At 44.0% G+C, this 19,685-nt stretch overlaps 1 protein-coding gene across 5 annotated transcripts in view; it reads left to right on the top strand.

The window, feature by feature from the left end:
• ncoa1 (nuclear receptor coactivator 1) overlaps window positions 1-19,685 on the top strand; it is an 80,911-nt gene that overhangs the window by 59,208 nt on the left and 2,018 nt on the right. For 2 of the 5 annotated variants that reach the window (XM_013915599.1, XM_013915600.1), the window contains 10 exons: window positions 1,121-2,111; window positions 6,823-7,032; window positions 7,825-8,173; window positions 9,771-9,947; window positions 10,651-10,765; window positions 10,851-11,019; window positions 13,251-13,565; window positions 15,853-15,954; window positions 17,801-18,221; window positions 19,501-19,663. In XM_013915599.1, coding sequence (XP_013771053.1) covers window positions 1,121-2,111; window positions 6,823-7,032; window positions 7,825-8,173; window positions 9,771-9,947; window positions 10,651-10,765; window positions 10,851-11,019; window positions 13,251-13,565; window positions 15,853-15,954; window positions 17,801-18,221; window positions 19,501-19,663 — 3,012 coding nt within the window. The remainder of the gene's footprint in view (window positions 1-1,120; window positions 2,112-6,822; window positions 7,033-7,824; window positions 8,174-9,770; window positions 9,948-10,650; window positions 10,766-10,850; window positions 11,020-13,250; window positions 13,566-15,852; window positions 15,955-17,800; window positions 18,222-19,500; window positions 19,664-19,685) is intronic. The other 3 variants (XM_013915603.1, XM_013915604.1, XM_013915601.1) reach the window with 3 other exon arrangements.

Genomic DNA, 19,685 nt, shown 5'->3' with positions numbered 1-19,685 from the left:
CACACACACACACACACACACACACACACACACACACACACACACACACACACACACACACACAGGAGATGACTGCAACTGAGCCTAATCTTATTTATTAGTGGATAAAGTGATGTTTGACAACCACATGTAAAAGGTCAAAGATTTAAAAACTTTGTACTTGTTACCACTTGTTACTGACACTTTGTGTCAGTAACAAGTGGTATCTCAGAGTAAAATGAATTTTCATCCACTGAAGTGTGCACAGCATGCACCTGCAGAGTCCCATGCATGTTAGTTTCTCAGTTATGGTCTTTTTGGGGGATGTTGCAGATGATGCTGGTATTTTCAAGGATTTTAAAAATGCTCTGACTTTCTCTGAAGATCTACCAGCTGCGTTAAAGTGTAATTAAACTGCTTTTATGGTAAAATGGGTCAGTGATACTTTTCAGATGAATGTGCGCCTTACACAGTAATTTGATCATTTATGGCAGACTCATTGAATGTGCCGAAGAACTGAGAGAGTAACTTGCCACAGCCATAAGGTGCTGGGATATCTTGAAAAGTGCTTGAATTCAAGGAAAAGTGTGGAAACCCAGTAAGGTTGTTGTTTTGGCTTGTTGTAACTGAATTCTTCAGAATTTCCTTTTCTCACTAGAGTTTATTGATTATTCTAGTTTATTTTATTATAATTTTTTGTTCCTCATATTTAATTGATATTGTCTTAATTAGATTAGATGAAACTTTACTAATCCCTCGGGTGGGTTCCTCTGGGAATTTCAGTAATGTACTGATTGGCCATTTTATTACATTTTATTTGATGTTTTCTCTTCCATGCAAGGTGCAGTTTGACTTATTGATTGTTAACAGAAGTTTTTTAATCATCAGCAAACAAAAAGTGCTACGACAAGTGTTGTGATATGGATTTTCATTCTTAAAGCTTGTAATGGAGATAATGAATGTTTAATGTTTTTTTCACTTTATTGATTACGGGGAGAATTTAAAGAGCAGCAGACAGAGAAGCCTGGATGACGCTTGAAGCCTGGATAAGGCAGACACTGATAGAAAATGGGGTGTTTGTGGACGTGATATAAAGATGTGGTTGACATCTTTAATTTTCCTTTGTTTTTTCTTTTCCCAGGGAACACAACACTGCTAGCTCTCAGGAAAACACTAACCCCAGCCTTCCACCAACCCTCAGCGGTATCGCCCAAATTCCCTCCCGCTCCCCTTCCCTCCCCCCCAGCAGTAATTCAACCCAAGGCTCAAGTCTCGCCACCGCGGGCCTTCACACCAACAACAGCAATGCCTCTTCCCACGGACATAATCCAGCCACGCCGACAGGCTACCTGACACCCAATCGGACGAATTGTCCCCAGCAGGTCAACAGCCCCTCTCCTTTGAGCAGCCCACTTACAGCAACCCCTACCTCTTTTATGTCGCCCAGGATGCCACGGGCCAGTCCTGGGTTAGGTGGGAGCCCTCGGGTACCAGGGAACCCCTTCTCTCCCTCCACACCTGGCCTCCATTCCCCAGCTGGGGCTCTAAGCAGTGGAGGAAGCCTCAACAGGCAGCAGTCTAGTGGTGATGGCAACAGTAGCGCAAGCGGTGGGTCAACAGGGTCTTTCTCCCTGTCCTCTCCGGTCCTTCAGAGACAAGCCAGTACACCCACTGGCTCCTCTATTCGACCTCCGTCAACAAAACCCTCAGATGGAGGTGAAGAAGGGGGAGAGGACTCTGTTAAAGTCCCCCTTTCTTCTGCCTCACAGCTGGGTAACCCCAGACTCAATCAGCTCCTGGATAGCAATGGGACAGGAGCTGACTCTAACAACAACAGCAACAGCATCCACTGCGCCTCCTCACCTCATCCACCTAACCCTGCTCCTGCCCCTCAGTGCCCTGCCTCCCACAGCAGTCTCACTGAAAGACACAAGATCCTCCACCGGCTGCTTCAGGACAGTAGTCCCAATGATGCCTCCACCACCAGTGAGGAAGGAATAAACAAAACTGAAGTTGAGATCAAGAAGGAGCCACCTGCCAGTCCGGCGCTGGGTGCAGGACCTCCCAAGAGCGACTCGAGAGAGCCACAGGACCACCAGTTGCTTCGTTTTCTCCTGGGTACAGATGAAAAGGTATAATATGGAAGCCCAAAGCTTTTTTTCTTTCTAAATTCCTTTCCCACCACACCACATATGGAAGACCGGTTCTCCTTGTGCCAGTCTTATGTTATTAGATTACTGTTAATCTTACAGTGGACGAGAGCCCGGACACGACCACTGGTGAAATGCTTAATGAAGTACAATTTAATAATGTTATTTATTTAATATTACTTCTGTGTTTTGCTACTTTATGCTTAAAATCAGCACATTTTGGATACAAATATTGCGCTTTGTACTTAAAACCATTTATTTTAAAGCTTTAGTTACAAGCAACTGCACTAAACGATTGTTCTAGATAAAGCTGCCCAGCAGTGTACAGCAGCAAAATAAAAATTATATAGACAATTTGGAATCAATTACAATGATTCAGTATTAGAATATATATACTGATTTTATTTTAGATACTTTGTATTTTAGGTCCAAACTATGATAGTTTTACCTAAGTAGGGTTATGACTATAAGAGATCCAAAAGCCACACAATTCCAGCTGTATTGGAGGGCAGGGCTGCACGTGAGCCTGAAAGTATTAGTAATTGCCTTCTATACTGTATTTATTTCTAATCTGATATTCACATTTGTTTCCTTTCTGCTGCCACATAAAACAAAAACTAAAAAAAATAACAGTCTACAAACACATCCCTACTCAACCCAAAAGATGAGAATCAGAACCAGAACAGCATCTGAAATAATAGTTAATCATTTTCACTTATTGCAATGGAAGTCTAGAATATAGGGCATTGCAAATACTATAAAAGGAAACGTAAGGTTATGTATATAACCCCGGTTCTCTGAGTAGCATGAGTGAGTGTCTCACTATGGGAACGCCTCCTGCGTGACCTCATCAGAAGCTCAAATACCATTACGCCAGCCCTTACAGGCTGGCTAGGTGACGCCCATGTCAGGAGGGGCCAGTGCCTCCCTATAAAATAGGCTGACATAGCGTCAGATGTCATTCAAAACAAGCCCACCTCTTCCTCGCTTCCATAGCAAGGAGGGCGGTCTGGTGAGACACTCACTCATGCTACTCAGAGAACCGGGGTTATATACATAACCTTAAGTTCTCTTTCATAGCATTCGTTTCGTGTCTCACTATGGGAGCAATACTGACTCCCGGATTGCCAGACATGCCTGTTAAGAAGACAACCGTCCCCAACAGCACTTCACAGGGGAGAGGCCCCCACCCGGGAAGAACCTGCACTGAGGACTGAATGTGCTAGGTTAGGTGCTGTCACATCTAACCTGTAAAACCTAGCAAATGTATGAGGTGAGGTCCAGCATGCAGCTGCACACACCTCCTGAATAGAAACTCCCCTAAAGAGAGCCCATGAGGTTGCCAGACCTCTAGTGGAATGCGCACGCAAGCCAGCAGGGGGCTCAAGGCCCCTGCTAGTATAGGCCAAGGCAATTGCTCCTACTATCCAATGGGAGAGGCACTGTTTAGACACAGGCTTTCCCATATGTGGTTTAGCCCAGGACACGAACAGCTGGTCACTTTGTCTGACACTCTGGGTTCGGTCCATGTAAATGCGCAGAGCACGGACTGGACACAAGGTATGCAGCCGCTGTTGCTCCACTGAGGAGAAATGCGGTGGGCAAAAGGCCGGCAGTTCTATAGGGGAATATGTGCCGACAACCTTTGGGACAAAGGCAGGGTGAGCCGCATACTGACCCTCGTATTATCCGAGGAGAACTGAATGCATGACTGATGCACTGAGAGAGCGTGGATCTCTCCCACACGTTTAGCAGAAGCTAAAGCAATTAAAAGAGCCGTCTTCAAGGACAGAAATTTCAACTCAACCTGTTCCAGGGGTTCAAATGGGCAACAGGAGAGCGCAGCCAATACTGTGGGAAGGTCCCACGATGGAGCCAACAGCCTAGACGTAGGCAATTTACGCCGTGCACCCTTCATGAAATGCCATATTAAGGGATGCTGGCCAACAGTCTTTCCCTCAAAACCAATATGGCAGGCTGAAATTGCTGCCAAATACACCTTGATGGTGGAGAAGGCTTCACCCTTATCAATCAGGGCCTGAAGAAATGACAGAATCACAGCCACAGAGCACTGAAAAGGGGTGGCCTGTAATTCACTATGAGGGAGCCCCACCGTGTTCAGGTTAAACCACTCACGGGCCAAGCCCATAGAGCTAGCCTCTCTGGGTGGGGGTGGAATATTTCCCCCTGTGCCTGAGACAGGAGGTCTCTGCGTAGTGGTAACAGCCAAGGTGGGCCGCACAGCTGCTGAAAAATCTCGGCCAGCCAGTGTTTCCCTGGCCAGTGCGGGGCTATCAGGATCATATAGTGACTTCTCTCCCTCACTGTGGCCAGAGTTGGAGAAATGAGGGCCACTGGGGGAAAAGCATAGAGGAGGGTTCTCGGCCACTCGTGAGCTAGAGCATCCACCCCGAGTGGAGCTCTCTGATCATGCAGCGAGTAAAACAGGGGACACTGAGCATTCTCCCTGGATGCATAAACGTCCACGGTCGCCCGACCGAATCGCAGCCAGATCTGCTTCACCACCTCCGGGTGAAGCTTCCAGTCCCCATACAGGTTGCCCCTGGAGAGAAGATCTGCTCCAAAGTTCAAGATCCCCGGCACGTGAGTTGCTCTCAGTGACAGCAGGTGGACACTGCTCCAGACTATCAGTCTGTGTGCTAGTGTGTGTAACTTGGGGGACCCCAGACCCCCCTGTCTGTTGATGTAGGCCACAACGGTGGAATTGTCCGACCTCACTAAAACATGATGACCTCTCAGCCAAGGGAGAAAGTGTTTTAGCGACAGGTGAACCGCCAGCAGTTCCAGACAGTTTATGTGGGTGGAGCGCATGTGAGGGCCCCATTCACTGTTCTGCCCTCGTGGGTGGCCCCCCAGCCCGAAAGAGGGGCATCTGTGGAAATCGCCTTCCTGCCTGAAACTGCCCCCATGGCAACGCCCTGAGACAAGAAACCTGGCCTCTTCCACTCGCGGAGAGCGAGTGAACAGTCTGCAGAGACTCTCACGCGACGGTGGCCGTCTCGGTAAGGGTCCAGTCCCTGCGAGCCCACCCAGCGCTGAGTGGGTGGGCTCGCCGTCAAAACGAGACTTTACATCCTCTGTTTGTATGGCAGGCCACGGGATGTTGAGCCTAGCGGCTGTGCGCTTGCACATGTCCTGCATGTCAAGATCCAGGGGAGACGGCGGTGTCGGTTTTTCAACCTCGCCGGTAGCCAAGGGCTTTGCAGCCCAGCTGATGCTAGCCAAGGAGGTTGGAATCTTCCTCCTCGCCATCGTCAGACAGCAGGAGCTCTGAATCAGCCGACTCATCTCCGTCCTCGTTGGCATCTCCCCAGGTGACTCCAGCATCGGGGAAAAACTCACGATCTCCGTGTGCCTCCAGCGACAGGAAAGCGGTCGCGATGGGCTGAGGGTCTGCCGCTACCCAGCTCGGCCCTGGCGTTGCAGCCAAATCATCGGGCACCGCAGCAGCCTCACACAGCAAAGTGTCGCCACCCGACAGGTTAGCCTGGCGAGCTAGCATGCGGCGGAGTAGTTTGCGTGGGAAAGCCGCGCAGTGGATACAGTCTCGTGCGGGTGTCAAGGCAGCCTGAGCGTGAGATAAGCCCAGGCATGCCGCACACACGGGGTGTGTATCCCAGGCAAAAATCTTTTTGCCGCAAGGACAAAGTTTTGCAACTTCGTTGGCCGTCGTAGCCATGGTTAGCTAGAGGGTTGCGCACGTTAGCAAGACCGACACTGAGTGCGGAGAATATTGCTATTCCTCGCTAACGTGGGGTGAAAAGTGTTGCTACTTTTCTACAGGTATTGCTACCTAATGTTTAAAACCGCTAGCGTCGAAGGGTATTGCTACCTGATGGTGAAGCTAGGGGTACCTTTATTAGCAAAGCGTTGCTACTTCGCTTTCGGAAAGTATTGCTACTTCCCTGGGTGAAAGTATTGCTACTGCTTGTATGCTAGTGGACAACTGAAAAGCTGGGAACAAAGCGCCCGGCTACCGAGTTCATTCGAATCTGTGGACAGTTTAGCTTTAGCACCCAATAGCACAGTTGTCTACAGGCTTCTGTAAGAAGCGAGAAGAGGTTTTTGAATGACATCTGACGCTATGTCAGCCTATTATATAGGGAGGCACTGGCCCCTCCTGACATGGGCGTCACCTAGCCAGCCTGTAAGGGCTGGCGTAATGGTATTTGAGCTTCTGATGAGGTCACGCAGGAGGCGTTCCCATAGTGGACACAAACGAATGCTATGAAAGAGAACTTTAGTTTCTTTTTCTGGAATAAAATTTAAAGGAAACACAATGCAGTATAAAAATATACTAATATACTATTTGGTCTTTTTTAATGGTTGGATTGTTTTAATTTTAAAAGTCAAATATATTATAATTTAAGATGGTCTTTAATATCCCATACAAACATACATTCTTCTGTAAACTATGTGTTCGGATGCAGTCACTCTATGAAAAGGTGAAAATTAAACATAATAATTAGCTCATATTTTGATATAATTAATATTCAAACCTTACATTTAGGGTTCTCTGTATTATTACATCTTCATAGATTTAAATTTCAGGTAAATGCAAGCAGTGCTTAAGTCTGTTAATTTATGATGAACATTTATTCTTTACTGTATACTACATTGTATTTGACTTCCTGATGTTTGGCACCTGGCTGAAACCTTTTTGTTTTTGAAGGACTTGGACGACCTGCCACCTCCATCTGTTCTGAGCCTTCAGACAGTGAGAATTAAGGTAGAGAAGAAAGCTGGTGGGGAGGGAGTGACCTGTACAGGGTCAACGGCTGGCACAGGAGGTGCAACCAAACTTGGAGGAGTGTCCAGCCCCAAATCGAGCCCTGTCGGAGAAAACCGCAGAGACAGCCGCAAAGACAGCCGAGACTCCATGGTACAGCTGTTGATATTGTGTTAATTTTTGAAAATTGGGCATTTAACATTTGTGTAAAGTAATAAAACAGAAGGCCTTCAGAGTGGGATTTCAACTACAGCTTAATGAGAACTTGTTTCAGATCGCCACTGCATCATCAGACCAATAAAATAACGCTTTAAAATGAGACTGCGACAGAAAATAATGAGGTAAAACGGCATTAGAGCAGCCAGGTTTAGGAAGTAAAACTAATGAACTGGTAAAAAGTAAGAAAAATAGGGATTTTACTCGTCTGCTGATTCGAGGTGTATTTATGGTCCCTATAGCCAAAACAGAAAATACCAGTCAGATTAACCCAGATTACAGAAAACACCTTTCAACAACCTAAACTGATCGGTAAGTGATCCAAGTGTCAAAAGCAACAGACGCTGATGAACTCTGTCCAGCTTCGACCAATCAGACAGTCATAACGCGCAACTGTAATGACCCAGTAATGTTAATCTTCCCACCCTAAACGAGGACTTATTTTCAATCATGCTTGCGTGACACGGCGTTAAAAAGGATCTTTCTCAGTCAAGCCTCGAAATTTTCCTCTGAGCTTTGATCCTGTGTTGCCAGTTGCAGGACAGCCGTTGTAAACCGAGTTGCATGTTTATTTTCTTGGACTTTGTCTCCATTGTGGGTTCAGCTACCAGCTGTAGTCTTTGAAGTTTTCCCAACGTCCACTTCCCCCTTTTTCCCCAATTATCTTTTAATACTTTATTTTTAACACCTTTTATTTGCATTTCTTTTTCATTTGTTTCTTGCCTGTAGATTTCTAGTGTATCTGTTGATATGGACCCTCTCTCCCAGATGCTGCCTGGCTTCAGAGGCCCAGCTGGGGCCAAACAGGGCAGTGAGGATACACCAAACCCCGGAGGAGGCCCTCAACTTCAGTCTCCGGGTCCCCAGCCCCCAGCTACGCTCCAGTCCCCTGTGCCTCAGCTCCAGTCACCCCTGTCTCAGCCTCAGTCCCTCCCACAGTTGCAGTCCCCATCGCCTCAGCTTCACTCCCCTTCCCCCCAGCTCAAACTGCAGTCACCCACTCAGCTCCAACCCGGCGAGGCCAGCACTCCCCGCAATGTAAATGTGAAGAGAGAGCCTCCTGGCACTCCTAACAGAGGTACTGTTTCAGCTCGTGATGAATAAATCCTTGATTTCATTCAAATATCAGATTGTTTGTTATAATAGTTACTAATTTTGTTCTTTAAGCGTTGTTGGATAGTATTTAAATTGATTGGATTCAAAATAATTGTTATTGTTATTATTGTATGATCCAGAGTTCATTCACCGGTATTTTTATATTCTTAATGCCCTCTAGTGGCTTCCAGGAGCCATGTAGCCAAACTCTTACTCTACTTCTTGTCACACTGCAGAGAAAACGTCTAAAGGTTTCCTCAGCTGTTTTCACACGTGAATCTTTCTAAATATCACCTGACAGGAGAAAAAGGATCGGACAGTAGCCGGTCTTTAATCTTCCAAATCCCAAATATGAATTCCATATGCTGTTGAATTGTGTCAAAGCGGGAATAGCACAGCAAATAGTTCAGTTGATTTACCAATAGCAAGTGGGTTGTCACACATTCAGTGTGCTGCATGCTCTATCCTGGCAGTGTGCTTACCTAATTCAGACAGAAGCTCAATTTGAATAGTCAAGAGTCTAATTGCTTTTGACATGGATAGAAAATGTCATGAGGAACAGAAAGCTGTAAGCAAAATTTATAAAACATTAGAAAAGAGAACCACAATGGCTAAAGAGTCAAACAGTACTTACTCTTGTATCTCAAAAGAGTATCTCACACTTCTTTACCAAGCCTGGATTATTTTTTTTTTTACATTTTTAACTGTATAATGCTTGTCACATTAAGATTGGTTACCTTCTCTTCCTACTGGATATATTCATTTTCCAGTAGCAAGAGCATGTCTGAAGTGGATTACGTCCTTCTTTGTCCTGCATGTCAAAGGACAAATCTACCAAAATTACTTGAAAATAAATGGATGCATTTTGTCATAGCTAGGCTTTCAGTACAACTCCGGGTCTGCATGGTTGGATGCATTAGTGATGGGCAGGAGGAGGAGTATAGAGCACTAGTGGATGAGTTTGTGGATTGGTCTGCTTCTGAATGTGAATAAGATCAGAGAGATGGGGATGAACTTCAGAAGGAAAGAGGTGGCTGCACACTCAGGATGTTCATGTGGTGGAGGTGTATACAACGATAGTCCAGACTGAACTGGAAGACCAACATAGAGGCTATATTCAAATTTGGGGATGAGCAGGCTGTTTCCTAGGGAAGCTGAGATCCGCACTGAGTGCAGCAAAATGTTGGAGATTTTCTTTCACTCACATATAGCGAACACACTGTAATTGGGCTGTGGTCTGATCTGGTGACACTGACTGAATAAAATGATCAGTGATTGGCTGAAAGTTGGATACTTTCAAGGCTGTGGTGGAGAGGTGGTCACTGAGCAAACTGTTATCCATCGTTATTAGTCCTGACAACCCTCTGCACGGCTAACTGGACAGGCAGCGCAGCACGTTTGAGCTCATCTCCCACAGCGACAGATGTTGGAAATATTTCATAGCACATGATATCACCTCCTAGAATAAAATATATCTGCCAGATATTATTAGTATTTTATATTATGGGATACATAAAGTATTTCTCTCCTCATGAAATACTTCAAGTGATTTTCGCAGTGTCCTTGTGTTTGTGTTGCAGGGCTCAGTGATGGCAGACCGCCCTCTGGCTGCAGCCTTCAGAGTCAGTCTTCATTTGAGTTCTGCAATCCCGCCACTCCAAGCCAACAACCGGGACAAGGAGACCCCTTCCAGACCCCCATAGACAGCAGTCCATTTCCAGAGGCCGAAGTTATGAACCCTTTCACCTCAACCACTGGTAAATAAGTGTACTGCAGCCACAGTTTGGTTACCCTGTGTAGTCAGAACTAAATTCTGCTATTAAAAAGAAATTTAGTGAAACAACAAACTTTGTAATGACAGCATAAATTATAATTGGACTATGCCACTCTGCAGGCTTCCCATCTCAGTTGAAATTGCTGAGCATCAACTGTCTTTCTTGCTTTCTGTGTTAGCAAACAGTGTAGCTTGTAGCAGCTGTGTAAGTGATTGAAAGTCAGTCTTTTTGGTTTAGCATGTGGATGAACTGCACAGTCCACAGCTACAACCAGACGGTAACAAATTTAACGAGAAGGCCAGATTCCAAACTATCAAGGGCCTGACATATAAATCAGGCCCTTGATAGATAGATAGATAGATAGATAGATAGATAGATAGATAGATATAAATTTATATATGATCAATTTTTTCACTCTACTTGAGAAGGGGGCAATATGATGCTACGTCATGGCTGCGTGGTAAAGATTTTACCAAGATTAAATGAAGTATGTAACTTCCATATATATCTTGTTACCTGTTGATGGTGGAAGTAGAAAGTGTGTTTGTTTGTTTGAACAAAGGGAAGTAGAAGGCATCTAATATATGAAAAAAGTTGCACAGAGCACTTTAAACCTAAAGATTGCATGCTGTTGTTCATAAACATTTTTCTTCCACAAGCCTTAGTGTATGAATTTCCCTTTCAGGTCAAACCAAGATGGATGTGGGTGATTCCCAGTTTCAGCCTCTGGCTCTGGCTGACACCCTGACGTTTGATGGTCTGGGAACTCCTTTGCAGGCTCCTTTGGCATCACCACAAGAGTAAGTCTGATTTTATAAGTCTAAGCTGCTTCTTCACAGCCCAGAGGGGAGCGTGGGAAAGACGGTGTTTTGTCTTTTTGAGCAGGCAGTGTGTGCCCTGTACGCTGGATGAAGTGCTTGGCCCTCCAACCACACCTGAAGCCCGGAACGATGAGAAGGCTCTATTAGAGCAGCTGGTTAACTTCCTCAGTGGGACAGATGAAAGCGAACTGGCTGAGCTTGACAAAGCCCTGGGTATCGACAAACTGATACAGGTGAGTAGGTCATAAAGCTTGTAAGACAGTGGAAAGGCTTACTGAACTCTGAGTGCTTTTATACTACAAACACATTAACAAAGCACTTTAGCTTTTGCTGTTGGACACTTTGACCAGCAGACTGGACTTTAAGCCCTGCAAAGGCTTTACAAAGGTCTCTCAATCACACCACCACACAGTACTGACCCACACATATAGTTCTTACACACACACTGGACTTTCTGGACTTTGTTTCTGCACAACACTGGTCACTATATTCTTCATTTCCGGTTAATACTTGTACAGCTGCTGTTATTGTGTATATATTTATTTATATTTATATTTCTTCATACATTCTTATATAGTTCTATATTGTGTATTTTGTTGTACAGTTATTTTATTTTCAACTTTAATTTATATATTTTATCTTATTCTTCCCAGTTAAATTTACCCTTCTAATTTGTGTTGTACAGTTATTTCATTTTTAACCTTAATTTATACTTTATTCCTTCCTAGTTAAATTTACCCTTTTTAATTTTTCATATTTATTTCCTATCTTATTCATAGCCTTTTCCTTTTTTGTTTTCTTTAGGTCACGAGCAGTTGTCCAAGCATTTCACTACATATCGTACTGTGTATGACTGTGTACGTGACAAATAAAATTTGAATTTGAATTTGAATTTGAAGATTAATTTTAAGACCAGTGCATGATCATTAATTTTACGATGTTGCTATAATTAATCAAAACATTCAAAACAGTTGCTCAGCTGAAGCGCTGGCAGCCTCTGCTGGCCTCTGATCTGTTTTTTTGTGCCATCCACAAGGATTTGGCACAAGAAATATAAATAAAACTCCTGGACGGTATTCAAGTAAAACACAAGGTGATTCAATTAGTTTATAATGTTTACCTTTACTTCTGTTCAACTCTTCTAACTGCAGTTGTTTAGTTTATTTTGGCTTGTTTAAAAGCAAATAGTCTGCCAAATAATCACAGGCGATCTCTGGCTTTTATGCTTCTTTCAGTTCTTTGTAACACTCAGGTAACACATCAGATATGATTTAAATGGAATTAAAATATTTCAGTGTTTCAAAAACATCAACATCGCTGTGGCAGCGACGTTGTTTCAATGGCTGAAAATGATTATGGTTCGATGTCAGACTTGCTTTTCCAAACCAGGAAAACAGGTGATGATGTGTTTTTTGGGTGGAGCCAAATCGCTGATAGAAAGTAATTGCTCTGTAAGTGCAAGTGACTATAGGTGTACGCTGTGGAAATGACATGTGTAGATTGATTTTTGTGTAATGGACTGACGTGCAAGCTGTACCTGGAGCGAGGCGATAACAGCAGCAGTACTGGCAGTTGAACAGTGAAGTAAACAATGAGGAACAAAGTGTGGCTTTGGAGTCCTCTGTCATCATGTAACTGTGATCGTATCATGTGGTCCAAGGGTTGAGCTAAGTTTGTCTTTAGTCATAGCCATTCATTTACTTAATGCTAGCATTAATGCGGACTGGTGTTCCAGATAAACTGTCTACAAGAACTTTGGTTTGTTTACATCATACTTCTGCGTCTGTTTGGTGACTGCTGTGATGCCAAAGTCTTTTGAAAGTGTAGCTTTGCAGTTGCTTCTGTCTCTGCTTCACCTTTAATAACTACATTGCTGACTTAATGTGCCTTAAAGACTTCATTTGGTCCACTTTGGCTTTGGTTTTATTAACGTTTTTGCATTTTAGTTAGTGTATAAAATCGAATACTTTTATGAGTATCTACGTGTAAATAATAGTGCTGTTTCATTGTTTTTTGCCTGGGAGTAGAGATTCTTATAGTGCTTTGTTTATATATCACTACACTGTGGAAACCCAGTTGGCCCGGACATTTGAGACGTTCTTTCTGTGAGACAGCAGAGCTAACCGCAGCACCACCATGGTGTGAAACTGTTGCAAAGGCCTTTATGATATAAACAATAAGTCTGGGTTGTGATAAAGGGAACAGATGGTTAGATTTCAGACTTCAGGTCTCAAGTAACTCCAGGTCCAATAATTATCTTGTATGTTATTGCTCTCACTTTCCAGAATGTTTATTTTCTCTTCTAAATGACCAAGTAGATATACTAACATATTACTTAAAAAGCAACTTGACTAGAAAGTACTGGAAAAATCCTACCCCATCTTACTGAAGGACACTTTGTGGTGGTTACGAGACAACATCGTCATAATGATTTCCTTTTCCTGTTTTATTTCCCTCTTCGTAGGGTGGCTGCTTTGACCCTTTACCTCAAAATTTTCCACCCCAGCAACCCACTGCCACCCCAGTTTCCATAGACCCTAAACTCCCCACCTACCCTTCCCAATTCACACCAGCTCCACAAGCTCCTTTTCCTCCAGAGCTGGGCACGGTGGGGGCGCAGGGTCTGGGGTTCGGAGCCCCTCGAGGGGCCTTCCCCGGTGGGACGGGCATGGGACTGAGGCCAGGCATGACCAGACCACAGGGGATGGGCAATCCGGTCAGGCTGCCACCGAACCAACTGCGCCTGCAGCTGCAGCAGAGACTACAAGGCCCACAGCAGGTAAGGACACAGAGTCAGTTTGTCCGGTGTGTATTCAGCTCATTAACCTGTAAATGATGTCGCCTCTTTTTCTTCTGCCTCTAACATTTTAAGTAACTACTGTGAACTTTGTTTAGGTGTAATTTATTCACAGAATTTTATTGACCTGTTATGCTAATTCCCAGCTCCATAATTTTATTAAAATTAGCTTTACATGGTTAACAGTTCCAAATAGTTATCTTATAATGGGCCTGGAGTTCTCCCAGGCCCTGGATCAGGGCTGGGAGAACTCCAGGCCTCAAGGGCCGGTGTCCTGCAGGGATTAGATGTGTCCTTGATCCAACACTGCTTATTTAAATGACTAAGTTACCTCCTCAACATGTCTTGAAGTTCTCCAGAGGCCTGGTAATGAACTAATCATTTGATACAGGTGTGTTGACCCAGGAGGATATCTAAAACCTGCAGGACACCGGCCCTTCAGGCCTGGAGTTGAATGTTTTTAGTTTTTAGTTTGTTTTTAGTTTGAGCTATTTTAGGGGGATATCTGTGTGTGCAGGTGACTATTACTGTGCATAATTATTAGGCAACTTAACAAAAAACAAATATATACCCATTTCAATTATTTATTTTTACCAGTGAAACCAATATAATATCTCCACATTCACAAATATACATTTCTGACATTCAAAAACAAAACAAAAACAAATCAGCGACCAATATAGCCACCTTTCTTTGCAAGGACACTCAAAAGCCTGCCATCCATGGATTCTGTCAGTGTTTTGATCTGTTCACCATCAACATTGTGTGCAGCAGCAACCACAGCCTCCCAGACACTGTTCAGAGAGGTGTACTGTTTTCCCTCCTTGTAAATCTCACATTTGATGATGGATCACAGGTTCTCAATGGGGTTCAGATCAGGTGAACAAGGAGGCCATGTCATTAGTTTTTCTTCTTTTATACCCTTTCTTGCCAGGCACGCTGTGGAGTACTTGGACGCGTGTGATGGAGCATTGTCCTGCATGGAAATCATGTTTTTCTTGAAGGATGCAGACTTCTTCCTGTACCACTGCTTGAAGAAGGTGTCTTCCAGAAACTGGCAGTAGGACTGGGAGTTGAGCTTGACTCCATCCTCAACCCGAAAAGGCCCCACAAGCTCATCTTTGATGATACCAGCCCAAACCAGTACTCCACCTCCACCTTGCTGACGTCTGAGTCGGACTGGAGCTCTCTGCCCTTTACCAATCCAGCCACGGGCCCATCCATCTGGCCCATCAAGACTCACTCTCATTTCATCAGTCCATAAAACCTTAGAAAAACCAGTCTTGAGATATTTCTTGGCCCAGTCTTGACGTTTCAGCTTGTGTGTCTTGTTCAGTGGTGGTCGTCTTTCAGCCTTTCTTACCTTGGCCATGTCTCTGAGTATTGCACACCTTGTGCTTTTGGGCACTCCAGTGATGTTGCAGCTCTGAAATATGGCCAAACTGGTGGCAAGTGGCATCTTGGCAGCTGCACGCTTGACTTTTCTCAGTTCATGGGCAGTTATTTTGCGCCTTGGTTTTTCCACGCGCTTCTTGCGACCCTGTTGACGATTTTGAAAGAAACGCTTGATTGTTCGATGATCACGCTTCAGAAGCTTTGCAATTTTGAGGCTGCTGCATCCCTCTGCAAGATATCTCACTATTTTTGACTTTTCTGAGCCTGTCAAGTCCTTCTTTTGACCCATTTTGCCAAAGGAAAGGACGTTGCCTAATAATTATGCACACCTGATATAGGGTGTTGATGTCGTTAGACCACACCCCTTCTCATTACAGAGATGCACATCACCTAATATGCTTAATTGGTAGTAGGCTTTCGAGCCTATACAGCTTGGAGTAAGACAACATGCATGAAGAGGATGATGTGGACAAAATACTCATTTGCCTAATAATTCTGCACTCCCTGTAGATCATTCCACTGTCTGAAATAAGTAATTTTAGCTCCTGTCTCTTTAAGGTCACCTTCCATTTAAAGCTTCAAACTCAGATGAAATATTATTGAAACTGTGACCATGTTATGAGAAACCACGACAAGGCATAACAGGCAGCTGAGATAAAACGATGTCCCTTTACCTTTTTTTCTCCTCTCTCATCTCTAGTGCTCGACTCCTCTTTCTCCCCGCTGCTCTTCTCTTCTGTCTCCACACTGTCCAATAGTGTTATTTTCTTTGTCTCTGATTTCATTTCTTCTTCTCTGTTATTGCTCTTATCGTGTCTCTGGTCTAGTCCAACCTGTCTGACCTCTGCTCATTGGGATTTTCTCTTTGCTGCAGCTCCAGAACAGGCTGGCAGGGATGAATCAGTTTCCAGGAGGAGCCCAGCATGTGAACATGGGGATTCGTCAGGGGGTGCAACAACCTCAAATGCCCTCGCAAGTGAGTCACGGTGGTAGAGAGCGTTTGTCTACTCACCACCCTGCTTTTGTTAGCAGGCTGAACTTTGTGGATTTAACTATAGATTTTTTTCAGATAAAAAAAAGTGATAATAATCAATATTGGTGCTGAAATTCAAGCCATAGAAATGAATAACTGTGTGTCTGTTTATATACTGCACATGCCAGTTAAGCATAATGTGCATTTCTGTCCATTAATTTAACAAGTTCACAGTATTCTTTGTTGCTTTGTTTAAGCTCTTGTTAAAAATGGCAATCATATATGTTTTATACCGGCTCTAAATCTCACAGTGTAAACCCAACACCTTTTTGTTCATGAGTTTTTTTTCTGTAACCTACTTTCATCATCAGTATCATGAGATATATCATAGTTTGCTGTAAAACTCCATCAGTCTAATGTCTGTGATATAAAGTGATCGAAACGGGCCTGGGTACCCTGGATGTTCGACTGTTTTTGAAAACTTGACTGGAGAAAACTTGAAAGCAAATGAAAAGTATCTTTCGCACCAACATTTTGGATTTAGATACTCGCAATCGGTGCAAATGAATTTGGTTGCAGTTTTTTAATAGAGCTTAAATTTTCCACACCGGAGATTTCATGTTCCTGCACTTAACGAGGATACGAGGGCCCAAGAAAGGGCAAACTAAAAACACCGAATTTCCACGCACCTCTGTAACTCTGAAAATATTTAGTGTGTGAAGGTAAAATTATGCATTACTTTATTTAATAAACAAAAGTTATCATACAAAATAATTAGCTGATTTTTGGGGGGTCAGGTGAGACTCCAAAAGAATGTAAGGCTACGTTCACACTGCAGGCGAAAGCGCATCAAATCCGATTTTTTTGGACCCTATGCGACCCATATCCGATCATGGTATGACAGTGTGAACGGAACAAATCTGATATTTTCAAATCCGATCTGGGTCACTTTCGTATGTGGTACTGAATCCGATACATATCCGATGTTTCAGAAAGCGACTGCTGTTTGAATGGTCATGTTGCATTAAATCCGTCTTTTACGTCACTGACACAAGACAGACGCCAATTATCAGCGCCGGAGAAGACATCGCGAACGCTTCCTGGCCATCCGGTGAAACTGTTGTGAAGACAACGTTGGAGAAACGTGAACATTTTATTTGTACTGTATAACCTGCAGATTCTGACAGAAATCTGCAACTATCCTTTGAAGCACCGCTCCTCTAAAACAGCAATAAGGATCATTATTAGGTTATCTACATTATTATGTAAATAACAAAATAACTTAAAGCAAAAATTGGGAAACATGAAGTCCAAAGTCTTTATATTAAGGGCCATCAGTCAAACAATATTGTTTGCTCTGGGTCTAAACAGAGCGCGTTGTGTGTGACGTCTTCTTTTGCGCATGCGGGCCGCTTTGAGCGTTCACACTAGAGCGCGTTTGCTGTCGCATTTTATTTGTAGTGTGAACGAGCAGACAAAGAAATCGGATTTGATCAAAAAATCTGAATTGAGCATTAAGACCTGCAGTGTGAACGTAGCCTAAGTGTCCTAATGCAGGCTTTAATTTCGGTCTCGTATTGGCTTTTTGTGCCAGTGCCAGCCACACAAGATCTTTGAACCCTACCAGGAGCTGATTGAAATTAAGAAAATTAGGACTGCCAGTCTTCTTCAAATCATATTAATAACTTGCTTTTTTTCTGTGCTATGGTTATTATGCTGGTCTTTAAATTGGGTGAATTTTCTTTCTTAAGCCTGTACAAAGCAGCTCAGGATAATAAGATTAACTATCATATTTGGGTTGAACATGGGCAATAAGTTCTCTGTAACAGGCTCTTTTACTCCCTCTCAGCAGCCTCCGCTGAATGCCCAGATGCTGGCTCAGCGTCAGCGGGAACTCTACAGCATCCAGCATCGCCAACGCCAGCTATTCCAGCAGAAGGTCATGCTGATGAGACAGAACATAGCAGGCACTCCCACTGGAGCCGTGGGGCCCATTGGGACTGCTAGGGTCCCCAAAGCTCCCCCCACAACAACTCAACAACAGCAGCAACAGCAGTTCAACTTCCCACCAGGGTACAACCCGATGGCGGGAAACCCTCCTACCTCACCAAGTCACTTCAGCCCCATTACCGCGGGCCCTCTGGACAACAAGCTGCCCGGCAGAGTTCCCCTGAACAACCAGACGTTGATGGGTGGCGTGCAGGGCCAGTTCAACAGCACCGTCAACTCCTCATTGCAGCAAGGCCTGTTTCAGCAGTTTGGAGGGTCCGGTGAGTTCACGGGAGCAAAATAACCAAAATACTAAACCACGACAGGCTCACTTTAAAATATCAAAACTTTTTGTAATTAATACAGGTGGAGACAGGTGAAGAGATGTTGGTGTGAACCTGGTTTTTGTTTGTTCTGCTTTGTTTTGTTTTTTTTGGGGAGGGGGGATGACTTCTGTTTAGGTCAAGGCACCTGGGGTAGCTTTAGGAAATAGGATGTGGTCTGCATTAAATGCAATTAGAAGTAGGACCATGAAGGGAATTGTTAAACAAATATTTTTATCACACAAGCTGACATGAAAAATAAATGATTGTTTTACTACTGATTGGTAAAATTAACTTATAATGCCGTTGTTCAACAGTGAGGTTAAATTGGCTATTAGTTTACCATTGGTTAACACCAATTATAATGAAGCTTTACACTCAACAGTTTTGACAGACTTAGAGGTGCAAGTCCCTAAAGCCAGCTGGGAATCAGACTTCCAAGGCTTCCAACTTCGACTTCAGTCTGCAAACCACCGGATCCTTGAAGCTCCTTCTGGAGTTCTGCAGGAGCGCTGCCCCATGTGGCTTTTTCAGGCTAACACTGGCTGGGCCCTTACTGGTAAAACAAACAAACAAACAAACGAAAAAAGCAAGACTTCAAGGTTATCTTTGGTGACCCCCTCCCTCTGTGTGCGTAGCCTCGGACAGGTCACAGGGTTCTTCTTGTCTTTTCCAACATACACTCCACCCTCACTCCTTACCCTGGACCAGTTTGCCTGTTAAGACCTGACCAAGCGCAAGGGTCTAGGATTAAACCCTTTCACCACATTAAGGCGGTGATTCATCCCCATTTGAAGTTTCCTTGAAGAGGACATATTTAAATCTTGTTCACAAATTGGAGGAAAAATTGGTGTGGATACTAAACTGATCTGTTGTGATGAATAAAGAGGTGGAGCTGAAGGTGCTGGTAACAATTGTAGATTCAGCCAGCAGGAATGAGCTTCCTCCAAAAGTGTCTGGGTTCGTTCTTAGGAGTAGGTTGATGACCTCAGTAATCTGAGAGTAGAAATGCTGCTCTTCCATATTGAGTGACTGGATAGAGGCTCTTTGTTGTGCATTTAGCTCTAAGCACATGATTGTGTCTGCATTTCTGTTCGGAAGGTGTTGCCACCCTCTTTGTTGGTTGGTGAATTTGATTTTGTGCCTAAGAACATTAAAACCTTTTAAAAATTGATTCACCTACATAAATTTACTATGATTTCACATCTTTGAAACATCCATGTTTTCTTTGTTACAGCTGTGGTCCAGCAAGACCCACCGTTTGCTCCTGAGATGAGCCCCTCCAGCCCACTTTTATCACCTCAGAACTCCACCTCCCAGAGTCCTCTACTTCAGCAAAACTCATCTACTGGCTACCAGTCACCCGACATGAAAGGCTGGCAACCAACAAGCGTGGGCAGGTTAGGAGCATGCATACAGTTT

This window comes from Pundamilia nyererei, unplaced genomic scaffold (assembly GCF_000239375.1).
Source record: "Pundamilia nyererei isolate P.nyererei 1_Seehausen unplaced genomic scaffold, PunNye1.0 scaffold00329, whole genome shotgun sequence".
NCBI classification, from domain to species: domain Eukaryota; kingdom Metazoa; phylum Chordata; class Actinopteri; order Cichliformes; family Cichlidae; genus Pundamilia; species Pundamilia nyererei.
The sequence above is the reverse complement of the archived record's forward strand: the minus strand, read 5'-3'. Positions and strand labels throughout refer to the sequence as shown.